Source organism: Nestor notabilis, unplaced genomic scaffold (genome assembly GCF_000696875.1).
Source record: "Nestor notabilis isolate BGI_N333 unplaced genomic scaffold, ASM69687v1 scaffold9711, whole genome shotgun sequence".
NCBI classification, from domain to species: Eukaryota; Metazoa; Chordata; class Aves; order Psittaciformes; family Psittacidae; genus Nestor; species Nestor notabilis.
Genome location: NW_009914206.1, coordinates 50,823 through 71,776, shown reverse-complemented (window position 1 = coordinate 71,776; position 20,954 = coordinate 50,823). Strand labels below are relative to the sequence as shown.

At 42.6% G+C, this 20,954-nt stretch overlaps 1 protein-coding gene across 1 annotated transcript; it reads left to right on the top strand.

Moving 5' to 3' along the window:
• Positions 1-212: 212 nt before the first annotated feature.
• Positions 213-20,281, top strand: FAXC (failed axon connections homolog (Drosophila); the record flags this gene model as incomplete). Its single annotated transcript, XM_010023540.1, has 5 exons — positions 213-356; positions 6,075-6,271; positions 13,070-13,287; positions 18,747-18,863; positions 19,998-20,281. Coding segments are annotated over 5 exons (960 nt in total), but the record flags the coding sequence as incomplete, so codon positions are not given.
• Between the last annotated feature and the right edge of the window lie 673 nt (positions 20,282-20,954).

Below are 20,954 nucleotides of genomic sequence, written 5' to 3'. Positions count from 1 at the left end.
CGGACACTGCCGGAGCTCAGCGCTGCCGGTGCGGGGTGAGCCGAGCCCCAGCGTGGCCTGGGCTCGGGATCGGTGCATCAAACCCCTGCTGCAGGCTGTGATGTGTGCGCTGCCTCGATGAGGGCTTCTCCTGTGTGTGTTTGATGAGCTGGTGGGTCACGCACCTGTTCGGTTTTGGTGACTTATTTATTTATTTTTAATTCTGCTTTGTTTCTGGCAGGAAGGAGGAAGAGCTTGATTCGAAAGATGCTATCATACTGCACCAGTTTTCGAGGCCTACCAATGGTGTTCCAAGTTTGTCTCCGTTCTGTTTGAAAATGGAAACTTACTTGAGGATGGCTGATCTGCCCTACCAGGTACATCATGCCGTTTTCCTTTACATTGCAGCTGGCTGTAATTGCATGAAATGACAAATAGGCATCCTGTCCTTCTCCCCCCCCCCCATCTGTCTCACCCAGGAAAGATGTAAAGCTACACCTGCAACTAGGTGAGTACACTTTTATGTCTCCAGTTAAATTTAGTGTGTAACCTTTGAAGATATGGCTTGAATGAGATTGGTCTGGAACAGCTCTAGGTTTATCTGGCAAAGCTACGTGAATGTTGGAAGTTAACTTGGCTGGAAGTGTTGGAGTGTAGTCTGGAGTTTATATAATGCTAAATAATACCCCAGACCTAAACCTAGTGGTCTTTGAATTTCACCATGCTGAAGAGATCAAGATTTGATAGCTGCAGCTTCTTACTTTCCTGGAGGGTTTCTCTTTAGAGCTCTTGTGGGAAGACACGCTTGCCTTTTGCTTCACCTCCCATCACTGGTGCTTCCTCCCAGTGAAGGGAGACAGGATTGCTTTTAGAGGTTGTGAATACTGCTTCTTAACTGTGGTTGGGTACATTCTGTGCCATCTTCCAACAGGGCAGGGGATGAAGCTTGAGCTAGTCTGGCAAATGAAAGCCATGAGAGCAGGAATAGCATAAAGGTTGAGTTGTGATGCCGTGAGTCTGGCGTGTGCATTGCAGCGGTGTTGGCAAGCTGTATAGCGTACAGGGTCTTTGAAACATGGAGCCAGTTTCTTGTCTCTTGTCTGCTTTTGTAAAGCATTGAGTGCATTTCAGGTGATGGAACAGTGGCGGTAAATATAATGAGGATCTTAGGTAGAAGACGTCTCCTAAGTTATATAAATTTGGCATCCTTCTTTGTCTCAAAGAGACTGAGCTGTGGGTAAGTTGCATGCTCACCCTATGTGGGTTCAAGTCATTTATTACTGCTGTATACCAAGGTGTTAAGAAGAATGTTTTGCTTATGTTCAACGTTTTATAGAGGAAAATGAACCATATTACAACTTTTTTTATTCTGCACATTTGTGCTTGATGTTCATTTGGCTTCATATGTGATTAAACTCCTTTACATCATAAGTGAAAGAAAACCCCTAATTGGTATATTTTGCTTAAGTCTTTAAAAGCCCGAGTTTAATATTCATTATCTTAGGATTTAATGGTACTTGAATCAGATACTTCAGAGCATTAAAGAGGAAGATTTCCATCTGTGGGATGCGTTTGTTACATTTAAGTGTACAGAACCTGCAAGATACTGAAGTTTAAACATGTCATTGGAGCAGGAGGACTTAGTGCACAGTGTTTCTCCACCCAGAGTAATTTAGGTAGAAAATGCACATTTGAAGGGAAAACTATATTGGTGAGATCTATTTTCTTTCTAATGGCAGTTGATGTGGCTCATATGTTTGTGATGATTAAAGTTGCTTTGGTGGAGAGTAATTAAAGCAAGCTGCAGTATAAGAGGTGGTTGCAGCAGGGTATGGTCACTTGTAAAAGACAGCACCATGCATTTGTGTGGTTTGGGATGGAGCCGTTCAGACAGCTCCTGCTGGCTAGAAGTGAGTCATTCAGCTTTTCGGAGGGAGAGTGATTTCCAGAGGGTTATCCTCCCCTCTTTATTTTTTCTGTACTGACAGTCAGCATTGCTTTTTGGGGTTGCATCTATTTCTATTCCTTTGTGCTAGCTGTGAGCACGCTAAGCTGGTGTAGGTCAGCAGGACCACCAAAATCAACAGTCCTGTCTCCAGCAGCTCCTTCTTGTCCCGCCCTGCATGTGTTTGCTTGTGCCAGATCAGACTGGTCCAGAGCTGGCCTAGCTGGAGCCATGAAGGTTTAGTTTATTTGGTTATAATCCAGCGTGGTTCCCCACATGCTCCATGTGCCATAATGGGTCCTGCGGGTGCTGGGAACACCAGGTTGCTGATTTTAGCCATCCCAGTTTATATAGGCTTGAGGTGTTCGTGGGATTACAGCCTTATGCAAGGTTTTGGAGGTAGAGCTAAGCTTACAAGTTGAGGAAGCACCTTTTTTCTCCCCAAAAGAGGCAGATTCTGTTTCTGTCCTTTTGTTAGGATACGGTGTTGTGTTTGGCTCCATTGGGTGGAGGAAAGTACAGATGCTGTCACATTGGATTAAGTGGTAGGGAGCAGGAGGCAGTAGGAGGGGAGCCAGCAGGCACATTGTCAGCTGGCATTAAGGAAGTTTCCTGTACTTAGACTACATGGAGACTTCTGTTTTATTTGCTTGTGGCTGCGTTACCTGTAAGACACCGGTGGCGACAGAGACATGCGATGGCTCCTCCAGCAGGGAATATGGCTGGATGCAGGAGGAAACACCTCACTTCTCTGTGTGCTGGTGAGGACCATGATAGAGAAGTGATGGCACTCCGGGTGGTGGCTGGTGCTGGGGCTCACCTCTGGAGACTTGCTATGGTCATCACCTTCCCACGAAGAGGCTGCTTCGAAGGGAGGGTTGTGAAATGAAGAAAAGGCTGCAGTGTGGTCAGACTGCTTTTACTCTTCTGATGCCTTATGTTTATTGTAGTGCATCAGACTATCGAGTAACATGCTGTGTTACACAACAATGCTTTAATGGCATGTGAGAAGTGGAACTGGGTGACACATTCCTACCTTACTCTCACCTGATTTTCTCCCATCAGATGCACTCTTGTAATGTGCTTGTTTTCCTGAAGATGCCTGTCTGGGTATGAGTTCCCCATCAAAAGTAATTAGGGCAGCCCCACCCCAGCTGGGCTGTCATAGTACCTGGCTGTTCTTTCAAAACCATCGATGCTTTTCTTGATAAAGCTTGCTTTGAAAGAGACCATTCTGTATTATTGTGGACATCTTTTGGGTGTTCCTTGATTGCCTCACAAATGTGAAGAGCTGAGGGTTTATGTAATCTGATAAGTAATTAGCACAGGCTGCAAAGATAGTAGGTTCTTTGGGAAGGGACATCAGTAAAAGTAAAAGCATAAGCAGCAGTAACTGAAAATGTGGAACCTAATTTCTTCTGGATAGTATTGTAAAATTACCCCAGAAATGCCCTGTACCATTCTCTGTATAAATTCCTCCATAAATGAGGTTCTAGGGAGCTCTTGTTGTTGTTGCTCTGCAGGCTACTGTTCAGTTAAATGTACTATGAGGTATGAGGGGACATTTTGTTGGGTTTTTTTTGTTTTTAATGAGAATACCACAGTTTTTTCCAGATTTGCAGCTGGAACAATTTTTAAGTGGAAAATGGATAAATATTTGATGGCAATTAGTAGCAGCCATAAGGATATGGAGGTTTCAAGCCTAAAAATACCCATCTGAGAACAGTGGATATGAGAACAGCATAACAGATTTGTCAAGAGACTAAGGTTTTCTCAGGTCATTGAAAGAGGTTTCCTATTTTGTTTGGTAAGCTGTATGTAATGAAACATGCAAATCCTGAAAAGGCTTTTTTAAGTTTAGGTAAACCAGTTTTGCTGTGAGAACCTTAGCTCTCATTTGTGTTTTTTGAGAGTGTAATATTAATGCAGTACTAACAAGTTCTTATGCAATGTACCTTATAACAGCCTTCCAGTATCTGAAGGGGGCCTACAAGGATGCTGGGGAGGGACTCTTCATTAGGGACTCTAGTGGTAGGACAAGGGGTAATGGCTTTAAACTTAAACAGGGGAACTTTAGGTTAGATACAAGGAAGAAGTTCTTCACAGTGAGGGTGGTGAGGCACTGGAATAGGTTGCCCAAGGAAGTTGTGAATGCTTCAACCCTGGAGGCGTTTAAGGCCAGGCTGGACAGAGCCTTGGGCGACATAGTTTAGTGTGTGGTGTCCCTGCTCATGGCAGGGGGGTTGGAACTAGATGATCTTAAGGTCCCTTCCAACTCTAACTATTCTGTGATTCTATGATTCTATATGTGTTGGAAGAAATATGCAGCTGAATAAGAACTTACTATTTTTCTGGGTTGCAAATGATATAGACTACGGTAATTGCAATATGTAATAAACACATCTTCAAGTCTAGCAGCTTCTACAAAACACCAGTATTTATGCACAAGAAGGGAGGTCTCATGCTGAAGGGTCTTAACAAAGATTAAGCCAGCAATGCTCATTGCCATATAGACGCACTGAGTAGTTGCAGAAAAGGCTCGTGATTCTGTATTAAATTCATAATGAAAAATTATGGAAACCTTTGTGCTGAAAGAGCCTTCTTCATGAAGGAAAGGTCTGGAAGGTGGAAGGATGTGGCAGTGTTCTCCTTTCAGTTTCAGATGTCCATCAGTTTTAGAGTTTCTCCCATGGACCAGAGTAGTAATGCCTATGTCACTAACACATGCAAGCGGAGGGGATTTGGCTGCTTCATTCACCCAGTCAGGGATGCAGTAGGTGAGACATTATATAATCTGGTGTCCCTACCATACTTGTTTGGGCAGGAATCCCAGAAGAGGCCACAGCCAGAAGGCATTGTTTTCCCAGCAGTGTTACCTGTTTTGTGTTTTCATCCACATGGGTAGAACCTCCGGGAATGGCAGCGTGTTCCTAGTGCATTGCACATCTGCGTTTGAGCGGCAGCCAGGATGCTGCGCGCTTAGACTGAGCTGGAGGCACATTCTGGTGTATACTTCTTGCTGTGAGAGGACCTTAGTCCATCTTTAGTGGATTCAGGAAGGCTAAATACTTGGGACCCAAACAGGTCAGTCCAGAACTGCTAACCCAAAACCTCTAGCAGTGAGGAGCTACATCCTGAAATGCTTAAGGTTACTTCCAGAAGGTGGAGGGTCTTTATTGTGAGCCTTTATGATTCAGCTTTCTGAGCTAGGATTTTTCATTCACTAAATAATAGGACTCAAGGACAGGAATCGCAAGAAAGGAAGAAAGTTCTGCCTTGTGTCTTTGCTTTCAGGAGTAGGACACAATTGAAGTCAAATATCTGATTACACTTTTGGCAGCCAGCAATTCCTCTCCTATTTATGATGAGACATAAATTTTCTAACTTCTGTTTCACCTTCTTCAACTGTAAACTGGGGGAAAATAGATGGTTGCTTCTGTCTGATTAGATGGCAACTTCCGTTGAATCCTGAACAGATACAACATTATTTAGCCATGTGCTAGTGCTGTACTGGTGCAGGGCTTTCAGAGACCCAATTGTAACAATTGTGTCTGTAAGTATATGAGATTTCTAAATTACGAAGTGGCAGAAGGATATGTAAAGGCATATGTAAAGATTTCCTTCCTGCTCAGTGGGAGAATGATGTGTCTTTCATTATACGTTTGTGATTGTGCTCGTTTCATCCTTGGCAGTAATGCAGCTGTCTGAGATAGGCAGTGAGTTAATCTTTACAAAGTACATTTAACATGAAAAGTGCTGCTCTGTGGAAAAGCCAAATGCAGTTGAGTCCTGTGATTAAAAACTTGTTGAGAATAACAGATCCAATCTTCTGGGAGATCTGAGCACCTCCAACCCTTAAATAACCTGGGTACTTGAATAATCATTCATCATGTGGCATCTAATATAATAGTGTATAACACCTTGCAGGGCCTGGAAACAATTTTGTCTGAATTATGCTATAGACAATCAGAGCAAGAGCTCCAATTTGAACAGCTGCCACTAGCGTAGAGTATTAATTTAAGAAAAAAAAAAGTTTGTTGGATAATGTTGCCTTTAAAAACACAGAAAAATATTTTAAAAGATTTATTCTCATTGAAACAGAACCTGAAGGGCCTTTTTTGTCTGTCTACTTGCTTTTCTTTTTCCTTAGAACTATTTTGATGGAAAACTTTCCCCTCAAGGGAAAATGCCTTGGATTGAATACAATCACACTCAAGTATCTGGCACTGAGTTCATTATTGATTTTTTGGAAGAGAAACTTGGAGTGAATTTGAATAAACACCTTGGTCCACATGAAAGAGCTGTTTCCAGAGCTGTGACAAAAATGGTGGAAGAGCACTTGTACTGGTGAGTTTGCATGGCAAAGCTGGTGGCATTTTTGTGCTGTCAGATCTGCCCCTGTGCTCGTGCCTGGATGTGTATGCTTATTTTCTCTTGCAGAAAGCTTGGTAATAATTGGGTACCCAGTTATTAATTTTACAACTCTCTTCACCCTGGGAAACTGCAGCTTCTTTCTATGTACACAAATATGAGCCAGGGGTAATTCCTCTGAAAAGTTGTCATGCTGTGTAAGCAAGGTAAGGAGCTGGGCCCTTCGCCTGCAGCTGTTCGGGAGGGAGCAGCAGTGGGCTGTTCATCTGTCGTGTTTCACGTGACTTCCGTATAGAAACAGCCTTGTTAATACAGAGCAAAAACTCATCACATTTGTGGGTTTGGGGGTGTAGGAGAACAAATCGGTGTTCATAGTGAATCTGGAATACTGTGTTCTTACAGTTACTGTTTTTAATTACCTGTGTGCGCGGTTAGAATATGGATTATTGTCTTTCCTGTAACACAGGATACTCCTGTTAATATGTATTGTTGACAATGCTACCAGCTGATAGGGCACAGTCACAGTATCCTGGGAAGGTGAAGTACATGTATCAGTGGAAAACATAAATACAACCTTGCTGGTACTTTATGCATTTTACTGGCACTTTTGGAAAGAATATCTGGTATTTCCTCCTCACCTTAAATTTCACTCCTTTTAAAGTGCCTCTTCCAGTCTGGATCCATAGAAGTAGCAGGTAGACATGGCGTCTTGGATGCTGCATTGGCTGCCTCAGCAAGCACAAGGCTTTTTCTTTTTCCTTTTTTTTTTTCTTTTTTTGTTTCCCAACGGTTTGCTTTCTAGCCTGCATTTAAGTCCTTGCTGTACTAAGTCTTGCATTTATGTTGCACTTTTTTTTCCTTCAGAACGTGTGATTTAAATTGAATGCATTTACCTGCTTTTTCTTTCACCTTGTGATTGAAGATGAGCAGCAACATACGTACATACAGTTCTTAGTGTTGCCTGGCAAAAATTATAGCATTCAGCTGGCAGATTAAAATTATATGGTTTAGAAATGAAATCTCTGTCTTCCAAGAAGTGTGATCTTCACCAGTTATACCCATCTGTAGTGCCATAGCCTCAAAAATGTCTCAGCCTGCCAATGTAACATTTTTTTGTTCATTTTTCTCCCTTCAATTATTCCAGCTGCCAAAGGGAAGATGAGGCCTTTTAATCCCTTAATGCTCCATCTCATTGCCTTAGCATTGTGTTTGTTTTTTCTTTTTTTTTTTTTTTTGTGTCCATAGACTTAACTGTTTTAAATGTAACATGACTGATAACAAATTTATACTACTGCTGTCAGTCACAAACCACACTTTCCTCTGTGAAGTTATCTATCTGTCCAGGCTCCCTCTGAGCTGATTTGGGCACTGCTGGGCATGAAGTAGGGGAGCATGGGGCGCAGGTATTCCAAATTCAGGCACTGACCCAGGGAGGTGGGTAGGCGAAGTAAAAATAGAGGTTTGCATGCCTGACTTACATGCCTGTTGTCTTTCCTGTTTAGTCATGCAGCTGAGTTTTCTTAAGGCGTGCATTTTTGCTGCAGCGTAGTGAAACATCCAGCTGTAACTCTTATTGTATGTCCCTGCTGTGTGGCTGTGCCAGAGGCTTGCTATGTTGGTGAGGTTATACCATGCTGGTTCTCTCTACTAGGCAAAATCTGAACTATGAGGCGTCACAGCTGTAGCACTGTAATTCGTGATAAGAACTTTGACCATCCTGTAGTTACACCAAATTAAGATCAGGCTTTAGGTGTGCAGGACCTCTTAGCATTCTGTCTGTGGTTGTAGAATCCCTTCACATTGGTCCTTGAACCTGCCGAATTCCCACCAGAGGCTTAGGGTTTGTTCATAGTGTCCTCAAGTCCCATGGTGAGGAATTTATAACAGTGATCACCTTTCTGCAGATGAGGTTTGTAAAATCAAGCGTTCAAAGCAGTGATACAAAACTTGATTCATACTGTTTCATTGCCAGCAGCATGCAAAGTAGCTTCATCATGAATAAATAATACTATAGTACATTTATCGAACAGAGCAGAAAAGTACATCCTGTGGTATAGTGTCTCCGGATGGAGGTAATCCTGGTGGGTCCTCAGCATTTCCTCCTGAAAGGTTTTGCTTTTGCTGCGGTAATTGCTCATCTTCACCAATTAGTGCCTCTTACAGGTGGAAATTGCTGCTCTGCTTGGAGTTGAGAGCAATGCAGAGCTGTTGTGAACCTCAGCCTCTAGACACCCTGTCTCTGCCCCAGGCTGAGACCGATACCTGGCAGGGGTCAGGCAGAAAGAGCAATTGAGTGAGTGTATCTATTTTCATGCTTGGATTAGAGCATATCTCCAAGATGCTCAAGACTAATTTGGATCTGGTGCTGGAGCTCCTGTCTCTGGGAATGCTGTAACTATTAGGCTTTTGCTATGTTTAAGTTGGCAAAAGACTAAAAGCCTGATTAACCTAAATGGATGTTGGGCTAAGTCAGCAGGGAAGAGATGGGAGCAGACCAATTCTGTAGCTCGCGCTGCAGGTCCAGGCTCTGATGCAGACCTCTGTAATCTGTTCAGGGTTTGTTCTGGGTTGTCTCCATTGCCTGCAGCAACTGTGGGCCCTCAGAAATCAGTGGGACACCCACAGCCACCTTTAGGATGCGTTAAGTTTTTGGTGTATCTGCACCACGTTTGTGGGATTGGACCTCAGTGTAAGGTAGATTGAGGGCATCTGTTTTTCATGTCCTTCTGGTGCTGGCACACTGGGCTCAGTGACACTGCCAGCATTCAAGCCAGGCAGCTGCTGGTGCCTGGAGGGCTGGCAGTCACTGTGAGGTGCTTTCTGGCACTTTAATCTCAGGAGAGGGATCTCAGGTTAGTGACACTAATGTGCTTAGTGAGAACCTAAAGCCTTGAATATGCATCTTAACCAAACTAATCCCTTAGATTGTGTTTGACAATACAGTTAAACCAGCCATAGTGATTTGTAAGTGTATGTGTGTATACATACACATATGTATTTAACTCATTTTTTTACCTTGTCTTTCAAGAAGATGATGTAAACATATGTGGTGAATGCTTGAAGTACAGGAAAAGCATGGTATGGGAATACAAATAAATCTGACTTTGGTATTCAGACTCGCCACCTATTAAACATAAAATTTGTTTATAGTATAAATGTTTAAATACATCAAGCCAATTGTAAGAGTGATGTCTCTCCTGCTATTAATGATGAGGCTTGAATGTCTCACGTGACTTAAAAGCCAGTTGCTCTGGCACAGCAGGTGGGGTTTCTACAGTTGACTGGAATGAATTTGTTATAATCCTTTTGTATATCAAGAAATTCCAGTCTGCACAGGTTCAGATAGGAAAAATAACCCCCAGTTCACATCCTTGTGAACACCTCCCCCTTTTCTTGATTTTCAGACAGTTGGGGGAAAATCAAGCAAGCAGCTACTGATGAGTCACTTTCTCCATCCCCTCTCCTGATTTTTGTATTGAGGCCAAAGCTGCTGTTACATGTAGTCTTCGGATTTGCTTCACCTCCACAGCATTGCTCTTTAAAGCATTATTGGTTTATTTATACTCTTAAAATTTGTACAGATGTGCTGGCACAAATGGGACTCTTAATGCTTCCTAAAATGCTCAGTTCAGGACATTATTTAAAGTAATTATGTCATCCTATAAATACTAACTGTAGCTTAAAATGTATAGTTATGCTGAAGCAGGTTATGTCGACTATCTGATTTCTGGCATTTCCTTAACCTATTGTAGTGTTGATAGTACTCTAGTAATGTAGTCTGAGCAGAGGCGTGTAGGTGGGAGCATGTTTTGGTAGGAAGCACAGATTAATGAGCCTTTGAATAGAATTCTTTTAACAAAGTGCTTCTAAAGCCAGTTCTAAAAATGTTCATAACTCTTGAATCTGAACTTACTGTTTTCTTTGCTTTTGCCTGCTCAGAACTATAAAGTTTTAGAAGTAAACTCTGTGGTTGTCTATTTAGCTGCCTTCATTGCTCATATAAATTTGAGATTTGGAACATGAGACAACTTGACGAATTCAAAATGACAAGTAGATGTCTAAGACTGTGTTTGACAGTTTAGCCTAAGCAGGATTACCTAGATCCTGTGCAGTTCTGCTCTTCCTACACTGGTGTCCTGATTGTTAAAAGCTTGATCTGGTCTCTACCTCTTCCAGACACAAAGACCACCTCCCCCAGAGCAAGCAAGCGCTTGTATTTTTACTTTATAGGCTAATTAGCTTTGTGGGAAACCTTGTTAATCCTGTCTCATGAAATTAAAACCATCCTGGACATAGCTGATCATTCTTGGTGCAGTGCCAGCTTGCTGGTGTGGCTGGAGTGAACAATAGCGATAACAAGCTCATAGGGCCAAGTTAGTCTTGGTCAACTGGAGCGACTCTTTAAAAAATGCTGAAGCAGAGTCTCCTGTCTTCTTTTTCTGTTTTGTTTTGCCGTTGTCTTGTCCCTTCCATGGCCAGGCCTGTTGTGCTAAAGCAACTAAGTTGTGTTGCAGAGTTGCCAGGTGAAGCTGGTCGGGTCCATGCTGGGGAAGGAGGGTCTTTGCAGTGAGACACACAGCAGTACTCTCAGAGAGGAAGTTTTTCTTAGCTTATTCAAGCAACAAATAATAACTCGGAGATATAGATAGTATTTGTAATTATTTCCCAGTGTTCCAATCAAAACCAGAGTTTTAATTCCTATTCAGAGCTGTACCTGCCCAAGGGACTTTGTCCTATCCCAGGCCCGTGAAACATGACTACTGAAATGTTCTGCTCTATGGTAGAACATAGCACCCTTATGCTTTCAGTCCAGTATCCTCTTCGTCCTTCTTAAATCGTGTTTTACCTCTGATCATGGAACAAGGTAATCTCACACCACATTTTCTAGACAAAATTTATACTTCTGGAGTTTCAGTAGCTGTTTACTCCTCTGCTTGCTGGCTTCACATTCCCATTTTTGTGCTAGTGCCTCTCACTAACTCTGGCTTTGTTTCAAACTCTGCTGTGCTGAAACCAGCTCAATGACTTGAGTTGATCCATCCATTGTAAAAAACAAGGATTGTGCAGGACACCCCCAGTTGGAAGAGTGTTACTGAAGCGTGTGAAGTGTCAGTGGGATGCTTTTGTCATTAATATAGCACAAGTGATTATGGAGAAAACCTCTGTTGAGAGTAAAGCCATCAGTAACATAGCAGGTGTATTTTGTTCTTCAGTGTTCATGCATTTGCAGCAAAACCTGCACATGCCTCTCTGTTTCTGACTTTAATGAAATCAATTTGAGCAGAAGGCATTGTTCTGCAGTGGACAATTTTAAATAGAATTAAAGTGCCTTTCACTCGCTCTGTTGGGAGCATTCTAAATTTGAGCTGTAAGTGGATTTGCTGTTATGCCAAATACTCTCCTTTTACTTCTTGTTATTAGTAATTCATATAAAGAATCTGTGGAAACTTGAAGATAAGAACATTTTTGTGGTGTAAACATAGTTGTTCTCTGGTGGTAATGATGAATTCAGCTTCTGTTCATGACATACAGGAGTTAGATTTAAAACAGAAACTCACAGGAGTTGTCCAGGAGATGCTACTGGTTTTTTGTTTAAATTGAATTAGGTGATTCATACCAGCACTAAGGAGATGAAATGCAATTAGAAATCGTGTTCCAAACTAAAAAAAAAAAAAAAGGAGCTCTAATCCTATTGGAAATGGAAATGTGTTTATTAAGTTAGTATTTAACATAATTGCATACATGAACTTGCAACTTTTGATATTTCAACTTTTTGGTCCAGCTTCACTATTTTATTATGTCTCTGTGAGCCTGTTTTTATATGATCTCAAATATGTAAGTCCAGATTTAGATTTTTCAGTTTGGAAACTGATATAAACACAATAGAATATGGGTATCAACTTGCAGTGTTTGTGGGCCTGTGTTGGCTTCATATGTTTGTGATGTCTACTTTGAGATATTTTTAGTCCTTTTTCCAACATTCCTTGAATTTGGTGGCAGAATTCAGGTGGTCCTTTTGTTTTCCTCATAATGTCAGAAGATGCTAGATATTCAGAAAGTTAATGCTTGGTTTGTTTTCCTAAGCTTCTTGAGTAGTGACAGCAGCAAATCAGTTTTTTGTTTGCCTATGATATTAGTAAAGAACAAAATTTCACATAGGAAATAAAAATTTCAGCTGGTAAGATGAATTTTTGTAAAAAAGACCTTTCGAAGAAATATATTTGTCATTCAGTCCAGCTGAAATGCAGCCCAAAATACAACAGAGTCCTTTAGAAATGTCTTGCTGTTAAAATCAACATTTTGAAGAGAGGAAATACAGGACAAAACCAACCCAATAACCACCACCCCTTCGCTTTTTAAATTTGATTTTAAAAGATGGTGTCATGTAAGTTTCTGAGGAGAGCAGAGATCTGAAAAATGACTGCTACAATATTTATGTTGGGGCACAGTTGCTGCTTGGCCATGTTTCAGCAGTATAGAAAACAAGTTATGTTTGTACGAAAGACTGGTTTCTTTGTGGGCTGTTTTGTTGTTGTTTCCCCAGGTCTGTGCAGTCAGTCATCTATAGCTAATAATGCTTTTGGCACTGCACTTTGTTATGCGAACTTTTATTTTATATTTCAATGTGAATCTCATTTGCTTTTGAAGTGATGATTTACTGAGAAAATAAGCACTGGGCAGCCTGCTTAAATACCGCAAAGTGTGAGCCCTTGCAGGGGAGTCATGGGCTGTCTGGGTATTGCACCACTGTAACTTATTTTTGCATTCTTCTAGGACTTTAACTTATTGCCAGTGGGTGGAAAATCTTCATGAGACTCAGAAGATGGTTTCGCTTTTTGGCCCCTTCAGCGACTTGCTGAAATGGATCCTGTGTCATCTGACCAAAGGGATCGTGAAGCGGGAGATGTTTGGCCATGGCATTGGCCGCTTCTCAGAGGAGGAGATGTACACGCTGATGGAGAAGGACATGCGGACTCTAGCAAGCCTCCTGGGTAACATACAGCGAATTACTTGCGTGCTGTTCGTTTGCAGCCCACTGTCTGCAGGATGGAATCAACTGGCAGCTTGATTGTGTACACAAATAATCTCATTTTGTCAGTAGGCAGAGTCCACACTGCTGTTGTCATGCAGTGCCACCCTAACTCTGGCAGGGACAGTGTTTCTTTCCCTGATGTTTGCCACCAAGTTGTCTGTTTAGAGGAGTAAGTGGCACCAGGTACGTGTATCTAGAGGAGCAGAAAGTGGCCTGTTATTTTAGAAGAGCTTTTTGTAGGGAAACATAGTGTTTAGTTCTGCAAATGAAACTTACTTATATTTGGGTGGGGGGCTCATTTTTCTTCATGAGACTCATAGGTGTTTGATAGGATTGTTAGGACGCTGCCATTTGAAACCCTTTGCAGATGCTGATAAGCTAGACTTTGTATTTGGTTGGTGTTAGCAGCTTTATTCAAAGCTTCTTGTAGGAGATGGGTCTGTGTTATTAAAATAGGTGGTTTTAAGCTTCTTGGTTGCCATGAGTGGATCCCATGGGGTTAGTCTTAAGGTTGGCCTCAGCTAGAACTGCATGGGCCTTGTTTCTGTTGCATAGCTCAGGCTTGAAATCTGCACTGGAGCTATCTACACTGTGTTTCTCCCTATGCAGTGTGCTGAGAGCTAACCATCTTGTGCTTTTGTGTAAAATTTGCATTTTGAGGAGTTGGTTTGGAGCAGGTTGTTTCTTCCCTTGAGCATGTCCCTCTCTTGCACGAGGAACCATAAGAGATGGTACCTGTGTGGCTACTTTGTTCCCTTTTGTGATTGCTTTAAAGAGGTGGCTGAGTGGAGGGTAGGAACCCTGTGCTCGAAACAGGTGGAATGGATGAAGGGAGCAAGGTGAGGAGAGCCCAGCAGAAGGCAGAAACTGAGTGCTTGCTCAGAAGGGAGAGGAAGAGAGATGCTTCTGGACTTCCAAGGTGTTTTGGAAAGGAGAACCTAGATGGGGTTGTGTAGAGTTTTCCATAACTTTGTTTTCTGAAACAAACCTGCGAATCCGCTGGATTAGGAGCAAAGTGAAAAAAAGACACGTGATGCATCAGTACAATGCAAGGGATGCATTAGGCAAGGGGAAGAATCGTTGACAGCTCTTCTGTCAGTGCTTTCTCTTGCTGTATTTTGTTTGTTAACAAAAAAAGTTACCTACTCTGGTGCCTTCTCAAAGAAAACGTGGAGTTTGAGGTCCCTTTTCTTTCTGGGGGAGGAAGGGAGGCAGCAGCTCATTTTAGAAGAGGTCTGGGCGCATCTGCTGCAGAGCTGTGGCCAGCTCAAGGTGTCCTCAACTGTGGAGCTACTGTTGCCATAGCTTCAAAGTTGGCGCTGTATGGTTCCATGTACATCACAAAGAGGAATGGGGATGGAAGCTGAAGGGAGTTCAATCTATGACTTGGGAGCTCAACAGAACCCGTTAGTTCTGGATAGACAATGCTGGCAGGCTGAATGGAGCAGCAGTGAATGTGTCCGTGCTGAAGTCATCCCTGTCCGCCTAGAAGAGACATAGCCTTCAAGAGAAAACTGAAACATGTTCCCGAGTACCTGTAGGAGCCTCTTGGTTTGGTTATTTGAAGTCTGCATCCTTCTGTCTCTGGAGTCTATACAGACACTCAGATTTGTAAAGTTTGGAGTTCAAAAGGGAACATGAAATCTAGATAGATCTCGGAATTGGACTGCTTGGTTGCTGTCCTGAGGCCCGTGTCTTTTTTGACTGGAGTTACGTCTTTCATCCAGTTTTAATTACAAGATTTCAGCAGGGGGAGGTGCCATCACTTTCATTAGCAAGTGGTGGCAGATGTTGTTCACCACCAAAATCTTGCTCAAAATCTGACCTGTTCAAATTGGAGTTTGTCCGATTCCAGCCTGCAGGCAGATGCTCCTCCTGGTTTCTGCTCCCTCCCTGGGTGGCCTGGGTCATCTCCTCGTGAAGGGCAATGCTGTAATTGGTCTCTCCTGGTTTTTGTGGGAAAAATCACTGGAAATCCTCAAGGATAAGGTGTTTTCTTCACTATATAATTTTTTTAAAATGGTCTGCGTATATTATCAGCAGAGGTTTTATGTTTACTTCCAGATTATTGATGAGAACGTTGTGCTTTGTGTGCTTCAAAAAGCCTTGATGGGCATCTGCTGTGTACCTGTTATTTTACTACATTAACAGCTGAATATTGTGCATTTTTTTCATCTTGCCTTCTGAAATGGATGTTGGGTTAGTCAGTGTGCAGTTAAGTGAATCGTTGTATTAGCCCTTTTGATTATTCCTGCATTTGTCTGCCTCTATAATTGTCTTGATTTTTCATTAATGTCAGCCTGCTCAGGTTTTCTCCAGCCAGCTGTTTATGGTTGGATCTAGTAACTGTGGTCTCCATGTGCTATCCTGGAGTGGGAACAGGAGGTGGGATGAGGTCTTCTAGCCTGACTGGAGACACCCTTGTTTCATAGGGGAAAGGAGAAGGCAGTCAGTCAGCCTACTGACTCTACAAGAATCTTTGTAAGATTCCCTTCCCCGTACATGTGCTGATGTATTTTCCCAGAAGAGGAAGCAGTTGGGATTTTGGCTGTTAATTAGAGGGCAATCTTATGAGCTTACAAAGGATGCCTGTCATGCAGCATAGCTCCATGTGCCAAACTGTAGCTGTCAGTCATCAGGCATATCAGATTGATTAATACTCCCCATTTTTTAACAGAGCCCATTCTCATGGGAACAAGAATAACTTTTAAATTCTAAGAGTTGCTTCCAGAGAATGATAACTTGGCAGCTGCCAGATCTTGTGACGCTCATTTTGACATTCCCAGTCACATCTTGGGTGCGGCTTTTTCTTTCTTTGTAATTTCTGAGAATCATTTTTCTTACGTACCTACTTCCCTAACAGACTTCTCCAGATCTCTTATAAATGTGGAAAATTGGCCTAAACCTCGTGTGGTGGATAAGCCTGCCCCCTTGATACCATCTTGCTCTTTGTCATGCAGTCTCTAAACCACAAATGTAATTTCCTCGTGCTGTAGAAGTTCCTTGCTGCCTGGTAGAAGTGTAAGGAAGATGGGGGGGAAGCGGGCATATGAACTAGCAATATATAAGGATATACATTTGGTTGATCATTTATTAAGATGCAAGTCAGTGAGCAGTGCCCATAAATCTGTTGGTGCCTTCTCAGCTGTGTGCCTGCCTCAGGCTTTTGGATAAATGGGGATTTTGAGCAGGGAGTTGCTGGGCAGCAGCTGCTGGAAACAGCTTTTGAAAACCATTTGATGTTCTGTGGAGGGCAGGGGTGCTCAGGGCTGAAACACAGAGGTGGGACCAACCTGAAGTTGAGCCTCTAATGCTAGTTGAAATGCCCTGTGGCAGCCTGTGTGGGCTTTACGTGCTGCTGTGGAAGGGTGCAGGTCTTGTGCCTGCCCTGTGCCTTACAGATCTGTCTCTTGATTCTTGACCCAGTGCTGAAGTAGCTGCTTTTGAATCCTCTGGTGCATGCATTCATAAATAGAAGAGCTGTGTGCTTTCAGATCCCCCCGGCAGTATGAATTTGCCCGGGTGTGATGAGGTGATTACGTTTCTGTTGGATTAGCCAGGGGATGCAGAGATGTGTTTGTGATGATTAGCACTATAGCAGCCTTGATGTGACAGGTTCTGTGTAATCTGGTTTAAAACTAGACACTGAGAGATACCCAGTCTGTCAGAAAGTCTTCTGGATAAAAGTTACCTGGAAGTTTTGGGTACAGGTTGGAACTGGTAGAAGGAAATGGGCATGGAGGCCATGGTATATGGTGCAGATTGACCTAGCAGATTTATAGTTTTATGGAACCCCAGCTTTATTTCCTCCTCTTGCCCTTTGTTTCCACACAACTGACAGTGTGGGGTGTTGTGCTTGGGGAACCACTCTGCGAAAGAGTGGGACAGCTCAGCCCTCTCCCCTTTGCCTCAGTTGTACCAAGATGGAAATGGCAGTATTCCTTCCCAGGGCAGCATCTCTATGGATTGAGTCTCATCTCTATGGTCGAGTCTTCACTATACAGCTATATCTGGTTGTATAGTGCTAAATTCTGATGTTGGTACATAACTGTGGTTTGGAGACCAGTTTTAGAGCTTTGTTTGAGATCGCTGAATGCTAGGTGTCACATAAATACTGAAAAGACATGTTTACCTCATACACAGTTTTCCAACAGTAGATCAATACACCTGTGAAAGAGCTGGGGAGTTAACTCCGTGTTAAAATGACATCTGACAGGCTAGAGGAGCTTATTGTTACCAGTTATTCCTGAGCACTGCTTTGTTCCACTGTTGTACTGGGAGATGACAGCAATCTTTGTACTGTACTCTGGAATTTGATGCATTTTAGTGCTGGACAGTTCTTCTAAACTCATGCAATAACCCTAACATTTAATAACCAGCTGAATTATGGGCAGAGGAACAATGTCCTGGGGGGATGGGATAACTGGATTTGGAGAATTGAATTACCACATTTTATGGAGTTTATAGCACTTCAGGATAAGGCAGGAACAGCGCGACCATCTAACCTGACCTCTGCAATACTGCATGTTTCACCTGTGTGCACATTTATCCATCTGTTGGTGCTGTGTGGCCACTTAGGACCATCATAGCAGTGGGATGCCCAGAGATGTAAGCAGAATAGCAGTGTGGAGCAGACATGTTCCTCCTCTGGACCAGGCCAGTCCCAGTGGGCTGCCATTTCACTTGCCTGCCTGTGTGCCTGATATGCCTTGGTTCCCTGCCAGGTAGAGCCAGTGTTTGGGGGTAGGGGCGCTGCACTGGTGGTCCAAGAGAGGAGCTGTTCACTCCTGCCTGTGGTTTTGTCCTCCTCTTGGAGGGTTAGGTTTTCTGAGCAGCTGCTGACAGTCTGACTGGTGCATTGTTTGCAGCCTGAACAAATGGTGGCAGAGGAAAGCTTTGTGTGTGACTTTCTCTTCTCATGTGATCAGCTGGGTAACCTGAAACTGGGTCTGCACGCACAAGAGATGCTGGGTGGCCAGCTTCTTTCAGTGCATTCATGATTTCAAATGATGTCTGAGTGATTTTGTGTTTGCACTAAAAAGAATCATGCTTTCAAGGACTTGCTGGCTGCAGAGAAGGTCTTAAATGCAGCAAAACTAGTGCAGGGTATATGCTCTGCCAGCTGTGATGAGTGGAGGAGGTTACTTGGCCAGCAGTGGCTCTGTAATTGGTCTAGTTAGAGAAGTGGTGAGTACAGGGGAAGCTGCAGTAATGGATTTCACCCACTGAACCCTGGCAAACAGCTTTTGAACTGTATTCAAGATTGAATTCCTGTCTTTGAATGAGTGAACCTTTAAGCTAAGTGATTTAAATTTTAAAAAAAGTAAACATGGATTTTATTTTTATTTTGTTTTATTTTTTAATTGAGAAGTGACATCCAGTTGAGAAATGTTTAAATGTTTTCTGTTGTATTTACAGGTGACAAGAAGTACATTATGGGACCAAAGATTTCCACTGTTGATGCCACCGTCTTTGGGCATCTGGCACAGGCAATGTGGACACTACCAGGGACTCGACCAGAGAGACTAATCAAAGGTAAGAAACATTATGTATCCCATAATGTTGTTTTCTTTTAAAATTCTTACTTGTCTTCTCTTTAATGTTCTACACGATAATTGTTTCTGTCCCAGTCCTTGATCTTTTTTCCCTGTTTAATATTCAGCAAAAACCGAATGTCTCTGAGGAATGAATGCTGGGTGAAGTATGAGAAGACAGAAACATGGCCATGAGCCAAATTCTGCTGCACTGAATTTTCATTGATGATAAAACTGCAGGTTGTTGCTGAAATTGCAGCCTTTGCTGTTACTGGAGATGCTGGGCAAGGAAAAAGTGCAGCCTGACTTTGGAGATGCTGTCATTTTGCGTGAATTGGAAAGCAACGTACCCTTCCCCTACATGCTTCTTTTTTCTTCCTTTTATTTTTTTCTTTTGTGCTGTTACAGGCGTGTGAAAGCATGTTTGCATCCCTTTTCAGGATCAAACCACACAGTATGAAAAATGGGAAGAACTAAGGAGGAAAAAGATGTGAAATTAGGTGTAAAAGGAATGAATTTGACCTGTAGATCTACTCTGTGCAAGAGAGTGCTACTAAAGGAACAGTCAGGAGGCATAGACTAGTTTGAAGTTTTCTGTGAGTTCTTCTCTAAGCATACGTGTGTGTAAACGTAAGGCGTAAGGTACTAAGGCTGAGAACATTAGGTGTGAGCCAGTGACCATAGGAAAACGTGATTTTATCTTACAGACAACGCTGCCATCTGGTGGTGAAAACCCCAAATTCACTGTATTTTAATAAGTGTAGCGTGTATGTATAGGATCAAATTCTGTCTTTAGAAAACGGGTTTATGCAAAAATAAGCAAGAATTTTACTATGAAAAACTTAGTGTTAGTATCCTGTCCAGATTTTTTTCAGTAGAAGTTGAATTTGGGGTAGTTGTTTTGCTACATGCATTTATGTTCATTCCGGTGTAGCCTTTCTTGTTGCATGTAGGTTAATAATACGTATTTTAAGTTACAAGCAGAGGATTAATGGGATCTTGGAACTTGATACCTCTTCGGAAAGAATTGGCACAATTTATTTCCAAACAGTGCTAACCTGTTTCTGGATCAACAGGTGAGTTAGAGCATTGTTGGCTGTATGTATTTACTGGAACTCGTTGTGCTATGTTGCAGGTGAACTGATTAACCTTGCTATGTATTGTGAAAGAATAAGGAGGAAATTTTGGCCAGAATGGCACCATGATGATGATAACACTCTGTATGAATCTGAGGAAAGCAGTGAAGCAAGCAAGACTTACTCCCCTTTGCAGGACTTCAGTTTTTATTCAAGGACAGAAACCTTTGATGAGGAAGGGAACAGTATTTCTCAAACCCCTGACACGGATTACACTGGACACTCCCTCTTTGATTCGGATGTGGACATGGATGAGTACAGAGATTATGAACAACGCAAGTGATGCATACAGGCATATCCCATTTTACAGACAAGCTGTTTCTTGGGATCAGTCTGATTTATCTTCTCCTCCAGGTCAGAAAGAAGTTTATACCACTTTGGAAGAGACCATTGTGCTTGCCTGAGCTGTCACGTGCTACCTGGGCTATTTCAACCTTATTTCATTTTGTGTAAATGTTCAGGTGGAACCAAGGTAAAGAGTTATTTAAAACAAACATGGGAAAACTGGAGGTCCAGAGGGCAACAGGACCTTTCAATGACCTACATTTTTGTTTGTATTCAAAACCAGATCCTGCAGTCAGGTGGAACAAACCTCTGGGAAGTGGAGCATTTGTCAGAGCTAGTTTGTGTTGATATATTCTCTTTACAGGAATGCTTTGAGGACAAAAATGGAAGAAGCATGACTGGCACACCTTTTTCCCGAGGAACAAAATGACTGATACTGTATTGAAAGGACCTTGGGGTGTGGGTTGACAGCTGGCTGAACATGAGCAGCATCCTGGCTTGTATCAGAAGTTGCATGGCCAGCAACACTAGGGAAGTGATTGTCCTCTTGTACATCGCACTGGCGACAAATCCTGTGTTCTGTTTTGGGCCCCTCACTGCAAGAAGGCACTGAGGTGCTGGAGAGCGTCTGATTCCTGCCTAAAGCAGAGCAATGAAGCTGATGAAGGGCC